The 15872-nt window shown below is 38.9% G+C and overlaps 1 protein-coding gene across 2 annotated transcripts in view; it reads left to right on the top strand.

Annotated features, from left to right (window-relative positions):
- LOC149785301 (uncharacterized) overlaps window positions 1-15872 on the top strand; it is a 56361-nt gene that overhangs the window by 38085 nt on the left and 2404 nt on the right. The window contains exons 10-12 of one of the 2 annotated variants that reach the window (XM_089979184.1): window positions 2989-3054; window positions 5644-5692; window positions 6547-15716. In XM_089979184.1, coding sequence (XP_089835310.1) covers window positions 2989-3054; window positions 5644-5692; window positions 6547-15716 — 9285 coding nt within the window. The remainder of the gene's footprint in view (window positions 1-2988; window positions 3055-5643; window positions 5693-6546; window positions 15717-15872) is intronic. The other variant, XM_089979185.1, reaches the window with a different exon arrangement.

Raw genomic sequence — 15872 nt, 5'->3', positions numbered from 1 at the left:
GCTTATAGTGATGTCTATCACTGGGGCATCATTCCGCAGACATGTAGCATGATATCCCACCCAGTCACATTATCCTGACACCAGGCCGACCAGTCCTAACACTAACCTATTAATGCTGAGTGCCAAGCGAGGCACCTATTAGTGCCTCGCTTTTTTAAAAAAAAGTCTTTGGTATGACTCGGCCGGGGTTCAAACCCGCGACCTCTCGCATCCGAGGCGAACGCTCTAACCACTAGGCGGTCAATAAGATAGTGGTGAAGGACAAAGGTGATTGACAATGGTCATATATAAAGTGAGCCCGAACTGTGTATTCACGAACTACTCGAACTGAAAAGGACGTTTCTATTTCGTCTAATTGTCGTGCCCTTTCTTATTCCTGTCTCCTTACAACTCTTTAAAAAGTTCATGTTTGTAACTATTCCTGTCAGACAAAATCATGCATATGGGGACACTTTCCAGAACCTCGTGCCTTATATCATGCCCTAATTTGCTTGTGAACTCGATGGAAAGTTTGTAGGTCATCTTCATCCAGTCTCCTTGTAACAAGCGAGAAAAATATATTTAGCATCAGTCTGTCTCGACATAGACTGATGCTTGATATCTAGTTTTATATTTCTATCATTCTCCTTTAGTCTAAATTGTGTACAGTCTCATAATAAAGTGCGTCAACCGCGTAAAGCTTAGCTAGTAGTACAAGGGTTTTCAAAATTTATTGCGCTATGCAACAAAATTCTTTATTAGTGAACAGAACGTCAGCGTATCCCCATGCACCTTTGTACACTTTTTTAGTTCCATTAATTGAATGCCAGTTGGTATATAACTTTTGGTACGTTGTTCACACGCTCGAAAACTGCAATTCCAAACGCAATGTTTCTTTCTGATTGTCCGCTCCTCAGTGAATCGTTTGGAAGAAGTCTGGGCTGAATTGAGGATGTGACAAAGTTTGGATGTTGTGCACATTCAGCATGTCAAAAGGTCTGTCATGACGGCGGATTTATGCACCGGTGTTTTATAATGGATTACATAGATAGCCTACCTCGGGTAATTGTTCACGGACGGGTGGTAATGTTGTGTTCCACGACTTTTGGTGACACGTCAATACGTAATCCTTCCCCCAACAAATATAAGTGTATAACAAAAGTACACAATAGTAACGAAATAACATAACGATTTCGCGGTAAAAATAAAGGCTTCAGATTATTTGCTTTGCCGTCCCATAGTTACCCGATGAAGACTAGCGTATATACTACCGATTCACATTTACCGCAACGTTTGTCTCTGCCATGTCGAGACAATACAGAAAGTTTTTATTGCATAGAGAGTGCACTTGTATGGCTTGGTCTAAAACAACAACAAAAAGTGCATTGAGTGTAGCTTCAAAATAAATAAATGACTCGCGTTTTCTTCCTGCTCTTCTCGGTTAGCATTGCGCCATAAAGCAGAATGGATCTTTTCCATGCAGTAGTTGCGTAGAAATAACAGCCTACACGTGTAGTAGTCGCTCAGTAGTCACAGACTACAATACACACGTGTTGTGGTCGCTTAGTATTAACAGCCTATATACATACACGTATAGTGGTCACTTAGCATTAACAGTCTATACACACATACATGTAGTGGTGGCTTAGCATAACAGCTTGTATATGCCTTTGTAGTGGTCGCTTAGCAGTAGCAGCCTACATACACACACGTTTAGTGATCGCTTAGCAGTAACATCCTATATAATACATACATGTGTAGTGATCGCTTAACATTAACAGCTTATATACGCACATGTGTAGTGGTCGCTTAGCATAAAAACTTACATACGCATGTTTAGTGGTCGTTTATCAGTTACAGCCTACACACACTCACATAGTGATCGCTTTACATTAAAAGCTTACATACGCACACGTGTAGTTGTCGCTTAGCAGTAATTGCATACATACATACATACATATATATATATATATATATATATATATATATATATATATATATATATATATATATATATATATATATATATATATATATATATATATATATATATATATATGTGTGTGTGTGTGTGTGTGTGTGTGTGTGTGTGTGTGTGTGTGTGTGTGTGTAGAATCTTCAGTTGTATTACGTACTGGCATATGATGTCACTTACAGTGATCGATGGTAGACTTTGAACATCCCCTCTCTCTGAAATATGCTCTGCGCCCCTTTACACAGACATGTGATTATCACGTTGAAAAAGGCAGCTGCTGTTACGCTTGTCACGAAACGATGGTAATAAAGGAATATTTGGATAACTACGTAGTGTACATGTAGCGTTTTTCGGACACAGATCAGTTAGGAATACAAGGCAATTGACATTCATTAACACTTGCTTCTCAATGTCATATGAACAGAGTAAATGCTGGTTTTATTGAGCTGTGTCTGGAACAGTCAGACAAGGTCAAGATCTCTTTGGCGGTATATTTTCGTCTGTTTTGTTTCAATTCATTTGGTTAAGTGCTTCTTGCAACAATAAGAAAACTGCATATTTGATCTATACCGCAAATCTGCGGCTAAGGTAATGAGTCTTTTCAAAAGATTTGGCAAATTCCTGGAAAGTATTTCTGAAGTGAAAACATATTATTTCGCACATAATCCAGGGTAAAAGCCCAACAAAGCAATCAGCCACTTTTTGGCACCGTGAGTAATTGTTGCATTAATGCCTGGCAGAAGTTATATAATCATCAAACCGTGTCTTACTGAATCGGTTGAAGCACAAAAATAGCGCTTCAGCAGATAATCTCGAAATCTTATGCAGCTAGACATTTCAAGTGCGTCACTGAAACATTATCACAAAAGAATGATGAACAAAGCTTGATAATGCTAATTTTCCTCAGACAAAACTGACAGATTATTGAACTGCTTTAGTTTGTGAGTCACGTTTGAATTTGGTGTTCATTCAGTTGTAGGAGTTGGGTACCTGATTGAAGATACATATAATTTGTCATTTTAATTGTATTGCAGGAAGAGGAAGAACTTCGGCAAAAAGCTCAAGATCTTGTCCAGAGCGTCATGGCCAAAGTGAAAAATGTTGGTACTGATTTGAATTTGTTCGCATCACTGTCGTATCACTGTCACCGACATCATGCTTATTGTACACGAATCGACACTTCAACCGCGCTTTTCAACTAAATTTGTTTTTTACGCATCAAAGAATTTCAAATGTTAGAGGTCACTCGGAGTACAATGGCGGTTCTCAAAGCATTTTTGTCAATGCATGCTAATATCAAGCAGATTTACTGGTACATTAAGTAAAATCATATCTTCCCTGATAAGTGAGATACACTTCTTACATGCTATATTTTCCTTTAAAATATGAAATATTAGATCAATTAGCAAACTATATATTCACCCTAAATGGATAGATATGACATAACTCTTACTTCCCTCGGTCAAAATGAGATTGGTGTATAACATCCTATGTGCTTAGGTACTAAATTCTAGTAGTAGTGGTGGTAGTAGTAGTAATAGTAAAAATAATGACACTTGTTGTAGTTGTTGGTGGTGGTGTTATGGTTGTCTTTTTGGTGGCGATGGTGGAGTTACAATAGTTACGGCAGTAGTAATGTTCTTAACATTTTTTAAATGTAAAATTCAGAAAGATGAAGTTCACTTGGTAAAAGGTGCATGTCCTCGAAGCAAAAATAAAACTGAAATTATTGATACACGGGATGTAACTCTTAACTCTTCTCGGATAAAATGTATATTTAATTATAACATCATATGCGCATGGGTAATAAACTCCAGCAGTAGCGGTGGTAGTAGCAGAAATAATAATAGTTGTTGTTGTTGATGGTGATCGCGGTGGTGTAGTTATTATAGCTGTGACAGTTGTAGTGTTCTTTACCTGTTTCTTAAATGGAAGATTCAGAGAAATAAAAGTTTCATATCCTCCTAGTAGCAAATGGAGTTGACATTATGGAGGTATTCTTCTGAACTTGTTAAAACTTGCATTAATGGTTTTCTTGTCACCGAAATTGTTTTGATGATATGAGTGAAATTTTTTACAATTTTAAGTCGATACATTGTTGTAAACAATATTTGTTTCAAATAGAATGCGTATTTAAGCTATTGTACACGAATTACACACTGTCCTTGTCAGAACTAGAGTAGCTGTTTAACGCCACTGCCACTGTGTCAAGTTTACGTTCCATTCCAACACAGTGATGACGTGTTGCTGCCTAATGCCACTGCCATTGTGTCAAGTTTGCATGACATTCTTACACAGCGATGAAGTCCTGTTTTTTAACACCGCTGTCATCAGTCTTCCAGCGCTTATGTGTCTTGCAAAATGTATATACCAATGTTAACAAAATACAAACATTTTGTGTACTCGACAAACAGGCATTAACGTCAGTAAACTGATAGGTATTTAGTGTAACATTGGACAATTATTTAAATAATAAATGACGTAAACATTATGAATATTTTCTTTGTAACTAGTCAGGGACATTAAAACTTTCATACTGCCCCAAAGAGGGTTACCTCCCTTGGGGAGGATAATGCCACTGCTATAGCGATACAAATTTGGTGGTAATATACCACTAGAAGAAAACCAAACGCTTTGATAACTGCGTCACACTCAGTTTGACCTGCATTTGCTCCAGTCATTTGTCTACATAGTAGAATGGGAAGCTTTTGCCAGATACATTGGAGGATAAAGGAAGATAATTATTTACTTGCAGTGATGGAGCACAAGGTTGATGAAGTTACTAGGTCGTTTGATAACATCACCATAATGCGCACTGGAGCGGCCATGCAGTCTAGTTCTTGAACCCTTGCGTATGACTGGATTTCAATCTGTCATAGGAGAAGTAACGTGGGATTCAGTTAACGTACTTGTGTGTACTAATGCGCAGAGACTATATACAATGGCTTAGATGACCCATTGGTCAAAATAGCCTTATTTCAGCGATATATTCTGAAAGACTACGAGGCTAGAGGAACATGTAAAATTGCGAATAAAGATGGAAATTCGGGGCTTAGAAAAGGGGATATAATCACAGTTTCTTTTCGCGTTTAGATGGTCCTTGTGAGAGTTGCGACCAATCACACTAGGTCACTGTTGTCATATGGTAAACGAAGAGTTTAAGAAAGTGGCATAAAGTGAAGTAGGAACGTTCGTTACTGTATGAATTATGATTTTTGCATATGATAATAAACAATAGAAATGGCTCGGACTTAAAGCTAAGTATCTCGACATATCCTTCACATGTAAAACTTTCATCTGATGGCTCACATTATGTTATTAAGTAAAACGTTTGTGATTTGTGATGTACTTTTATCGTTGCAAAATTTGCAAAAATATTTCAATTGGGCTAAAGGCACTGATTTGACTAACACACTGTCCTTTTGCTTATTATTTTCAAGGAATGTTGGCCTTATTAGAAAATCATATGTTTTCATGTCACGTACCTTTTACAATTATAATTACGTTAACTATTATCCGGTCATTTTCTTTAATAGAACGAAACTGCTTAAAAACATGCAGCAAGAAAAACATTAATTACATCATTTTGATCCAACCATATATGGACAAGGGTTAATCGTTTTTATAATTTTGTATTGATTTAAATATGGCGTTATTGCTATTATCGTAACACATGCCACGTTTTGCAGGAATTGTTCCCGGCATATCTGAAGTTGCTTGAAGAAGAGGGAAAAGCGGGTAAGAAGTCACTTTTTAAATGCATACCAGTCGAGGGAGAAAAGTTAAAGTCGGATCCATATATACACTTTCAACATCTCATGTTCAAGTCTTATTTCTGTATCACATGCCCAAACTAGAACTATCTGTTGCAACGACGTCAGCATGTCAGCAGGGTCTTATCGACTAAATCGAACTTTTACAACTTCCAATTTTTAAAAATTCCATTCACGTTATACAGTTCAAAATTATAGAAAGCATATATCAGGGAGTATGTAATAAATACAAAACCGCACTCGTAGTTTGCTCGGAGTCGGGAGAAAGAATTCCTGCTATATGGCGTAAGAATACGTATTGCTTTAATAGTCTAAGCGTATCCTTACGCCATTCTGAACAAAACATTTATGTAGATTTGTGTATTTGTTAGACTGTATAGTTCAATCAGCACCAAGCTCAGTATTCCCTTGCTGAAGAAAATGTAAACTTTCATTTCTTGTTTACTATGCCTGATTAAGTTTAAACTCATCTTCACTAGTCAAGAATCGTTGATCCACTTCTTTTTACATCGACCCTTGGCAGACTTAGATAAACAATATAGTATTTGCGGCTCCTGTGTCTGATTGAACGCAACTTAAAGGAATGGAAGAATTGTGTTTACAGCTACACAAAAAGGGAATATGTAGAGCTGAGTCTAGTATACGTATTCTTCGGTGAGTGTGTGTTGTTATTGTGTTGTTGTTTTTTAAATTTACACGTTATTTTTCTTCATTGGCATGATCATGACCTGTAATAGTATACATGGATTTCTTTCGTTGTAACCATAGTCTTGTTTTGGATGAATAATAATGGTTACTGATAGTAAAATCTGCTTCCAGCTGAAATTAGCCTCAGTCCATCTGTGCGGTTTCGGGAGATGACCGAAGAGATAATGCTTCCCACGCCCGAGTACTGCGAACAGGACTTCCTTCTCATGCGGCGTCCCGTCTCAGAGCACGTTCTGACTCCCTGTGCTTCACGACTTGAGATCCAAAAACTTGAGGCGGAGGCTATCCTTGGATCTCCTCTCTTTGAAGCCGAGTTCACGTCTGCACGGTTTGTGGAAGCTCTTCTTCTGCGTCTGCTAAGCGACCTAGACAACAAGCGTCTTTCCAATGACGAAATAATGAAGTTGGCTTCGTACTCACTGGATATAATCCAAGCAGCGGAAGGTCGTAAAGGAAGAGATCTCGACGTGGTCACTGAGAGAGATGAATCTTCAGAGGAGAACATCATATCCACATCATCATCCTATATTGCCAATGAGATGGTAAAATTTACTCTTGAGAAAATTTTGGAAGAATTTAAATCGGGTATTGTCGAACAAGAAGACGTAGTTGCGCTGACCATTTCAGCCTTAGAAATGAGAAAAAAGAAGGATCAAGAAGTCTCACGTGAGTGTGCCTCGACACCAGTAAGTGAAACTGAACTCAAGGAATATGTTGATGAGACAAGTAGATCAATTTCGGCAAGAGACGAAGAGGACATATCACCAGCATGTTCAGATGTGGTATTGGACAATTTTATTCTCGAAATGTTGAAGAATCTGATAAAAGACCTTGAAGAAGAAACTCTGACCAAGGAACAGATGCAGACCCTAGCGAAATCCATAAAGGAAGAGACGATGGATATAATTTCAGATAAAGATGTCCAGGATCTTCATAGCGTTCTTCAAACTGTTCTTCAACGCCTACAAAATGGTGAATTAGAGACACAAAATCTTTTCCAGATAGTTATTTCCATTGTCTACTCTTACAATATCCTTAAGTATTCACCGCCGTCTTTGTACGAAGGTCATGTCACGGATCTGTCGAGAGAAGTGACCAGTGTGACAGACCAAATGATTTCAAAAAAATCTGTGCCTAGCATTGAGACTAGTGCTCTAAAGCAGATAGAGATGTTAGTACCTTCCACAAACTTGAATTTGATTCTATCTGCAACATCGCCTACTGACCTGACAAGATGTACTGAAAAAGATGTGATACTAAAGGACACGTCTGATTTACAGAAAAAAGAAATGAATGAAGGCATTAATCCACATGTAGACGATACGGCTGTTGATATGGCTACTGAAGATGATATGGAAAGAGGAGCACTTCAAAATGTTCTTCTCGATATTCTCAAATATTTGAAGATTTTTGCTTATGAACATGATGCCGAAATCCAAAATGATGTTGAAGGGGAAGATATAGAATCGATAATCAGAATAATTCAAACAGGGGAACTAAGTCCTGCCCAATTAAAGTCGTTCGCATCGACTGTTGCTGATCTCGCGATATCCCCATTAAAATCAGATTCATCTTTTGTGGCAGACATATCTGTAAAAGATGTACTTTGGAAAGTAAGAGATGAAATGGCAGTCGGTAATCTGGAAAATTCGAAACTAAACGAAATAACGGATACCTTGATGATGACTTATCGATCTCTTCAGAAGCATAAGGACTCCACCACACTGGTATGTGCATTGTCAAATTTTCTTAAGAGCGTCTTACATCGTGTATCATACAGAGTCCAGTGTGGGGACTTTACTGAGAAGGACATGGAAGAACTGGGGTCAGCTATGGCGGATAGTATAAAAGATAAAAAGACTCCGACTGGGAAATGCAACGAAAGTGTACTTTTGCTGAACTACATCGATAAGATCATGCAAGATTTAGAGTCGGGTACACTAAGCGAGGATGAAGCAAAAGTAATCGGACTTAGTCTTTTTGAATGCGGCCAGAAGTTATTATTACAAGGTACCGGATCACGGCAGCCAGCTCCAGTTTTATCCATATCTTTAGACAAGGATGCTGATGGGGTCGCTCCAGACCTGATACAAACACTCGAAGAGGAAATTGACTGTGGAAAAATTGACACGCCTTCTTTAGTGCAGATCACAAAATCAGTAATGAAAGTAAGGGACTGGCAAAGTTCAAGCCAAACTGATGGCCTGTCATCAAAGTCTTCAGTATCAAAAGCCGCTAGTGATGCTGTGGCCCATGTACTCCGATGTATAAACAGGGACATTTTGGCGGGGACAAGACCAGAGTCCTTGTCGTCCAACCCGCCAACTTTGTCTTCTCACAGCGGCTCCAATATAAGCAGTATCGTACGACTTTTGATCAATGATATCACAAAGGAACTTGATGCTAAAAGTTTGCCCTTTAAAATGTTATCTTCCGTGGCAGCTGATGTCATGTCCATGATTAGTGAAAGTACCGCACAACCGAGTGAATTCATATTTAATTTTTCTGGTGAACATGAATTTGAAAAAACTATAAAAAAAATCACAGAGTGTCTAAAGAGAGACAAACTGCAATTTAATGATGCACAAAGAATATTCAGCATTATTCTACAAAACTACCAATATTTCATTTTACGAGAGTATTCGAAGGAGTCGCTTCCCAGCAAACCAATATCAGAACCCGATTCAGAACTTATATCAGATCTTATCAGAGCAACGATAAAAAACATTGAGTTGAGCATTAAGAAAGGGAGGTTCAACGATAAAGACTTTTCTATTCCATCCACGGTAGTATCAGATGATATAGTTTCAAAGTCCAAGCCAGAACTTATTCCAGATGACACTCAGGAAATACCCAGAGTCCTTGGGTTGAGCATCGAGAAGGGGCGGGATGAAAAGAAAGACTTTCCTAACCCTTCCTTGACGATATCGAAGGAAATAAAACCAGAGATTGATTCAAAGCTTATATCTGCTCTCATGGAACTAACACTCAGAGATATTGAGATTAGCATTAGAGAAACACTCAGAAATGTGGCTTCGAAGATCGAAAGGAAGCAAATTGAAAGTAAAGAACATTCTGTTCGATCCAAAACATCATCTGAGGCAACAAGCTTAGAGACTGAATCAGAGGCTATCTCAGCCTTTATTAGAGCAGTACTCAGAAATGTTGTGTCCAGCATCGAAAAGGGGCAGTTGGACAATGACAGCGTTTCTCTTTCTTCCATGAAAACCTTGGAAGATATTTCAGAACCCGATTCGGAACTCATCTCGGCTCTTGTTAAAACAACACTCAAAAATATTGAGTCAAGCATCAATAAGGGACATATTGTGAGAAAAGACTTTTCTATTCCATCCATGGTAACAACAAGTGAAATAACAGAAACTGATTCAAAACGTATCGTAGCTTCTATGAACACCACACTTAGAAATAATGAGTTGCCTATCCAGAAGAGTCAGCTTGGCATGAAAGAACTTTCTGAACCATTTTTGGCAACATCAGAAGATAGGGGACTTGAAATTAATTCTCGAGATATGACAGCTTTCATAAAAACATCACTTCAAAACATCGAGCCAACAGTCGAGACGGGGAAACTTGATATTAATGACCTGCATATTCCACCACAACCAATCTCAGATCAAAGGAGCCAAGAGAATGATGGACAGCATATTGCAATCGTTACTAAAGCATCAGGCAGAAGTATTGAGTTGAAAGCTGAAAAGGAACAGACGGACGAGAAAGACATTTCTGTTCCAAAACAGGAAATATCAGACGACAACATCTCAGAAGTTGATTCAGGGTGTATTGAAACTCTCATTAAAACAACACTTAGAAATATTGAGGCAAGCATCGAGAAGGGGCGCCTTGAGGACAAAGACTTCTCTATTCCCTCCATGGCAACATCGGATGAAGTAAATTCAGACATTAATTCTGGGCTTATCTCAGTTCTCATTACATCAACACTAAAACATATACAATCAAGCATTGATAAGGGGATGCTTGACAAAAAAGACTTTTCTGTTCCATCCATGACATCATCATATGATGAAAGGGTAGGTATTGATTCGGAGGTAATTACTGCTCTTATCAAATCATCAATTAGACATATTGAGTCGAGAATAGAGAAGGGCCAGTTCGAGATTAAACATGTATCTGATGATTCGCGGCTTGAAACTGATAGAGAGGGTATTACTACACGTCTTAAACAATCACTCCTAGATATTGAGTCGAGAATACAGAACGGGCAGATTGACATGAACGAATATTGTGTTCAACCTCATAAAGTGTTACATGCTCAAGATCCAGAGACGGACAGAGGGCTAATCTCAGCTCTTCTCAAAACATCCCTCAGAAATATTGAGTCAAGAGTCGAGAAGGGGCAGATTGACCTTAAAGAATTCTCTATTCCATCCCATTTTATATCAGGAGATGTAAATTATGTGACTGATTCAGAGCAAATTTTAAATGTGATCAAAGCAACTCTTAGAAATATCGAATCGAGCGACGAGAATGCGCAGCTTGGTAGACAAGAGGTCTCTGTACCATCGCAGGCAACATCAGACAAAAGATCAGACACGGACTCAGAGCTTGTAACAGCTCTTATCAGAGCAACACTCAGGAATATTGAGTCAAGCATTCAGAAGGGGCAGGTGGATAGCAAAGACTTTTCTATACCATCCATGGCAACATCATTTGATAGAATGTCAGAGTCTGATTCAGATCTTATTGCAGCACTTATTAAAGCCTCTCTCAGAAATATTGAGTCAAGCACCGAGAAAGGACAGTCAGAATTGAAAGACTTTTCTAGTCCACCCCAAGAGGTATCAGTTGAAACAGTGCAAGACCTCAGTAGAGAGCTTACTGCAGCTCTTATTAAAGTATCGTTAAGAAATATTGAGTCGACCACGCAGAAAGGGCAGTTGGAAATAAAAGACTTTTCTAGTCCACGTGAAGCAGTATCGTTTGATAAGGAGCAAGATCCCGATAGAGAGCTTATTGCAACTCTAATCAAAACATCACTAAGAAATATTGAGTCTCCCACCCAGAAAGAGCAGTTGGAAATAAAAGACTTTCCTAGTCCACGCCAAGAAGTATCATTTGATACAGATCAAGATCCCGACAGAGAGCTTATTGCAGCTCTTATCAAAACATCACTAAGAAATATGGAGTCAAGCACCGAGAAAGGTCAGTTGGAAATAAAATATTTTTCTAACCCACGCGAAGCAGTATCAACTTATACAGAACCACAGACCAACAGAGAGCTTATTGCAACTCTTGTCAAAACATCACTAAGAAATATGGAGTCGAGCATTGAAAAGGGACAGTCTGACATTACTGACTTGTCTATCCAGGAAAAATTGGAGGACAGAAGATCAGAGACGGACTCAGAGCTTTTATCAGCTCTGATTAAAAAAACACTCAGAAATATTGAATCTAGCATCGAAAAGGGAAATCTTGACATGAGAGATTTTTCTATCCCCTCCCTTGCAACATCATCGGATAGAAGATCAGAGATTGATTCAGACGTTATCGTCGCTCTTATTAAAACTTCAATCAAAAATGTACAGTCTAGAATAGAGAAAGGACAATTTGAAATAAAAGACATATGTAGCCCACACCAAGTGACATCAGATGACAAAGTGCAAGAGGCTGATAGAGAGCTTGTCACAACACTTGCCAAGTCATCACTTAAAAATATTGAGTCGAGAATCAACAGAGGGCAGCTAGATTTCAAAAGCTTTTCTATTAAATCCCAGGAAAAATCTGAGAAAATATCAGAGACTGATTCAGAGATTATTAAAGCTCTTTTCAAAGCAACACTCAGAAATATTGAGTCAAGCCACGAAAAGGGGCGTCTTGTTAGGAACGACTTTTCTGTTTCATCCCAGGCAATTTCTAATGATGGAAAGTCGGAGACCAATGTAGATCGTATCGCGGCCACTATGAAGGCAATACTTAAATATAGCGAGTCAAGCATAGAAAAGGGGCCATTTGGAAGTAAAGACGCGTCTTTTCTACAAGTGTCAATACCCGGAGATAGAAGGCAAGATATTGATTCAGAGATAATAGCGGCAGTTGTTAAAGCGTCCCTCAGAAATATTGAATCAAGTATTAATAGGGGCGTGCTTGGTAAGGAAGCCCTTTCTCCTCCCTCACCGTCGATGTCGGATAATCAAGTGCCAGAAAATGATCAAGAGCTGATTGCAACTCTTATTAAAGCGTCACTAAAGAATATAGAGTCGAGAGTCGAGAAAGAAGAAATTGCCAGTAAATGCTTTACTCCATCTCAAGAAAAGTCAGATGATAAAAGTTCGAAATTTGTTAGCAACCTTGTAAAAGCAGCAATGAATACAATTCGAAGCAGTTTATATGATGGACAAGTTTTAAAACTAGATTTCGCAATTCCGACTAATGGAAAACCTGTGGATGAAGTGCCGAAAACCTCAAAACAAGTTGTCCAGTTTACAACTGACGTAATGAGAGAGTTCACCATTGGAGTTAAGAATGGAAAGATCTCAAATCTTTCAGCGAGGCAGTTCCTGACCATGCTCGGAGAAGATGAGTTTTCTCTTAATGATACCGAAACAGCGGCTGTGGAACGGATGGAGATTATTCTTTCAGATATACAAAAGAACCAAGCCTCTTCCATCTATTTCAGAACAATTGTTGACACCTTCCTCTTTTTGGGGGAATATAGCAATCACAAGTTCGGCGATCCGTTTGCAGCCTTGGAAGAGATTTTAGTGAACGTAAGCTTCGAAATTCTGACAAAATTTGTACGCGCTACACTTCAGAATGTTCTGACGGATGTTCGTCAGGGACATATATATTCTCTGAGTCGTGAACCCTCGCCGTATCTACTGCAGTCAGTATCGTCTATTATAGCTGACATTGTCGTGAAGGAGGTTCTTCGGAGGGTAAATCGTGAAATTTCTCCCTCGAAGGAAAATTCAGAAGGACACATGAGTAGGCAGGAGTTCGACAGAGCGGCAAGTCAAGCAAGAGCGCGCTCGGCAAAAATAATGCAGACGGAAGAAACGGAAAAATCTGAAAAATCTACAGCATACTTTTCTTTACAAAGTCATAGTGTGTCCTCATTTCAAAGAAGTCCATGTCTGTCACCTGTGAGATCCAAAGAAGTAGAAGATCTTGTTTTGGAGACGTTGCACAATATTATCTCCAATTTCCGCTTTGAAGGATCTGTTTTCTCCAGAGACAATGACCAAAACGATAAGTCCTCGCCCGAAATATCATGTGAAGTTCAGGACTATGTTCTCCAAACACTGCAAACAATTGTTGAAGATCTGCAAGACAAACGTTTAATGCATGAAGTTGGAATTCTTCCAAAACTGGAGGTAAAGAGTAGAAGTGACACATCTTTGCATGATTCGCCGAGTGCGGAGACAGCAGCGTACATTTCAGAGGTATTACAAATTGTCATAGCAGAATTCCATGAAGAACTTTCCAAACAGGAAAACATGTCACGTGACCAGTCACAAAGACTGGAAACTTACATTCTAGATTCAATCAAAGATGCTCTTACTGAAAAACCTGTGAGGTATGCAAGTAGACCTAGTCTAAAAACGCATAAGAGAGAGATAAAGGGTATTGTGATAGAGGCACTGAAGACAACAATATTACTTGTAGAAAACAAAAGCCTTGGTGAACAGGACCTTGCATCCCTAGTCCATGTTCTGACAAGCTACCAATTGAAAGATCCCCCTGAAGAGATGGAGACATCTTCGGATGTCGTACCAAACACCGAAAAGGTTCTTGAAATGCTAAACAATGCTATTTCCAAAATTGAGGAAAATGGTATTGAAGAACACAACCTGGAAAAAATCTCAGCACAATTAGCTGTTCTTGGATTGAGGCGAGAGTCAGAAAGTTCTGATACCGCATTAATTCCAGAGAATTTTACAAGTGAAGTATCTGTTTCGTCATCTGCTGTAAGTTCCCTCATTCAAAACGTTCTTCTCAAACTGTCTGAGCAACTGAGTGATGCTGAAACTAAATATGATGTGCATGGTTCTTCACTAAATTCAGATATGGTGATCTCAAAATCAGATGTTGTTGAAGACCGTGATAATTATACTGTCAAATCAGATGTTAGTGCTTTAGTTGATAAAAATACCAACAGACAAATGTCCATGTCAACAGTAAATACTGGAGAGTTATCGGAAACGTCGACTGGGAAGGATCCATCCAGTCCAGATACCACTGCATCTTATTTAGATATAGCAAGCAGGAAAAAGAAAGAGAACTTTGAACTTTTATCCCAAATTGTGAGTGAAAAACCTTCCACAAACGCTAGACAGGCTTCGGAAAGACAAGGTCAGAATCAAGATCAGGTCAATAACAAGGGTGTAAAATCTATCCAAAAAAAAGATAAAGGGAGTTTGCAAAGAAAGCCGAATAGTCCAAAAACGAAAAGTTCAAGGAAGGATATTGTCTCAAACTCATCTGTCCATAATCAGACCAGATCTAGATCGAAATCCAGCCCCCCGCCAAAACATCGTAAACCAGTGGGAACAACGCCCAACATTCCAGTGAATTGTGATGTAAATACAAGTCCGCTGAGAGTAACCTCTTTTACATCGACTGGTTTGTGGTCAGCATCCGTGACGCCTTCAGAAGATCCAAGGCCAATCTCTAGCACATCAACTGGTTTCAGGTCAGTGTCCTTGACCCCTTTAGAACATTCAAGGCCAAGACAAACCCCTTCGAGAGGCAAATCCGTAAAGGAAACGTGTACACATAAGACACATAATATCCCTCCATCGTCGAAAGCAAGCACAGAAAGACACTCAGCACAAAATAAAACGAAATCAAAGGTAACCATCTTCAAAAACTCTAAGACCGTCGTTAAAAACAACTCAAGGGTGGACACAAGGATGAGTCACAGTCCTTCAAGTCCTACAAAAATGAATGGCAAAGGGAAATTAAGTCCTGTGAGGGCTAAAAGTACTTGTTATCCTAAGCCTTTGATAGAGCCGCACAATAGATCTAAAGCAGCCAGCACAGAAAATAAAGACTCGAAAACAAAAGTCAAAGAATCTAATCAAGGTAGAGTCTCAAGGTTAAGAACCCATGAAAAGAACAAAGGCAGTACAATTGAGAGCGTATACACATTACCAGAACCATGTGGAAACAAGAAACGGGATGATCCTTTAGAAGTGAAGTCGTTGTGTGGCATCCATAAGACCCGTGTTAGCTACAGAAACGGAGACTTATATTACGGGGAGAGGAACAATATTGCTGGAAATATTCATTCATCCGAACAGGTAATTCTGAAATTGTCATTGCTAATGTAGCAAGATGATTATAAATTTTTGATGGTATTTGGAACCATCTTCTCTTCGAAAACAGAGGGACGAAATTACTCCCTCTCAGAAATAAACTCAGCTCTGAATCGACGTCAGGACAATAGCTATACAGTG

Source organism: Sinohyriopsis cumingii, chromosome 13 (assembly GCF_028554795.1).
Source record: "Sinohyriopsis cumingii isolate HCF-2022 chromosome 13, ASM2855479v2, whole genome shotgun sequence".
Lineage (NCBI taxonomy): Eukaryota > Metazoa > Mollusca > Bivalvia > Unionida > Unionidae > Sinohyriopsis > Sinohyriopsis cumingii.
Note: the sequence above shows the minus strand (reverse complement) of the source record. Positions and strands in the feature narration are given on the sequence as shown.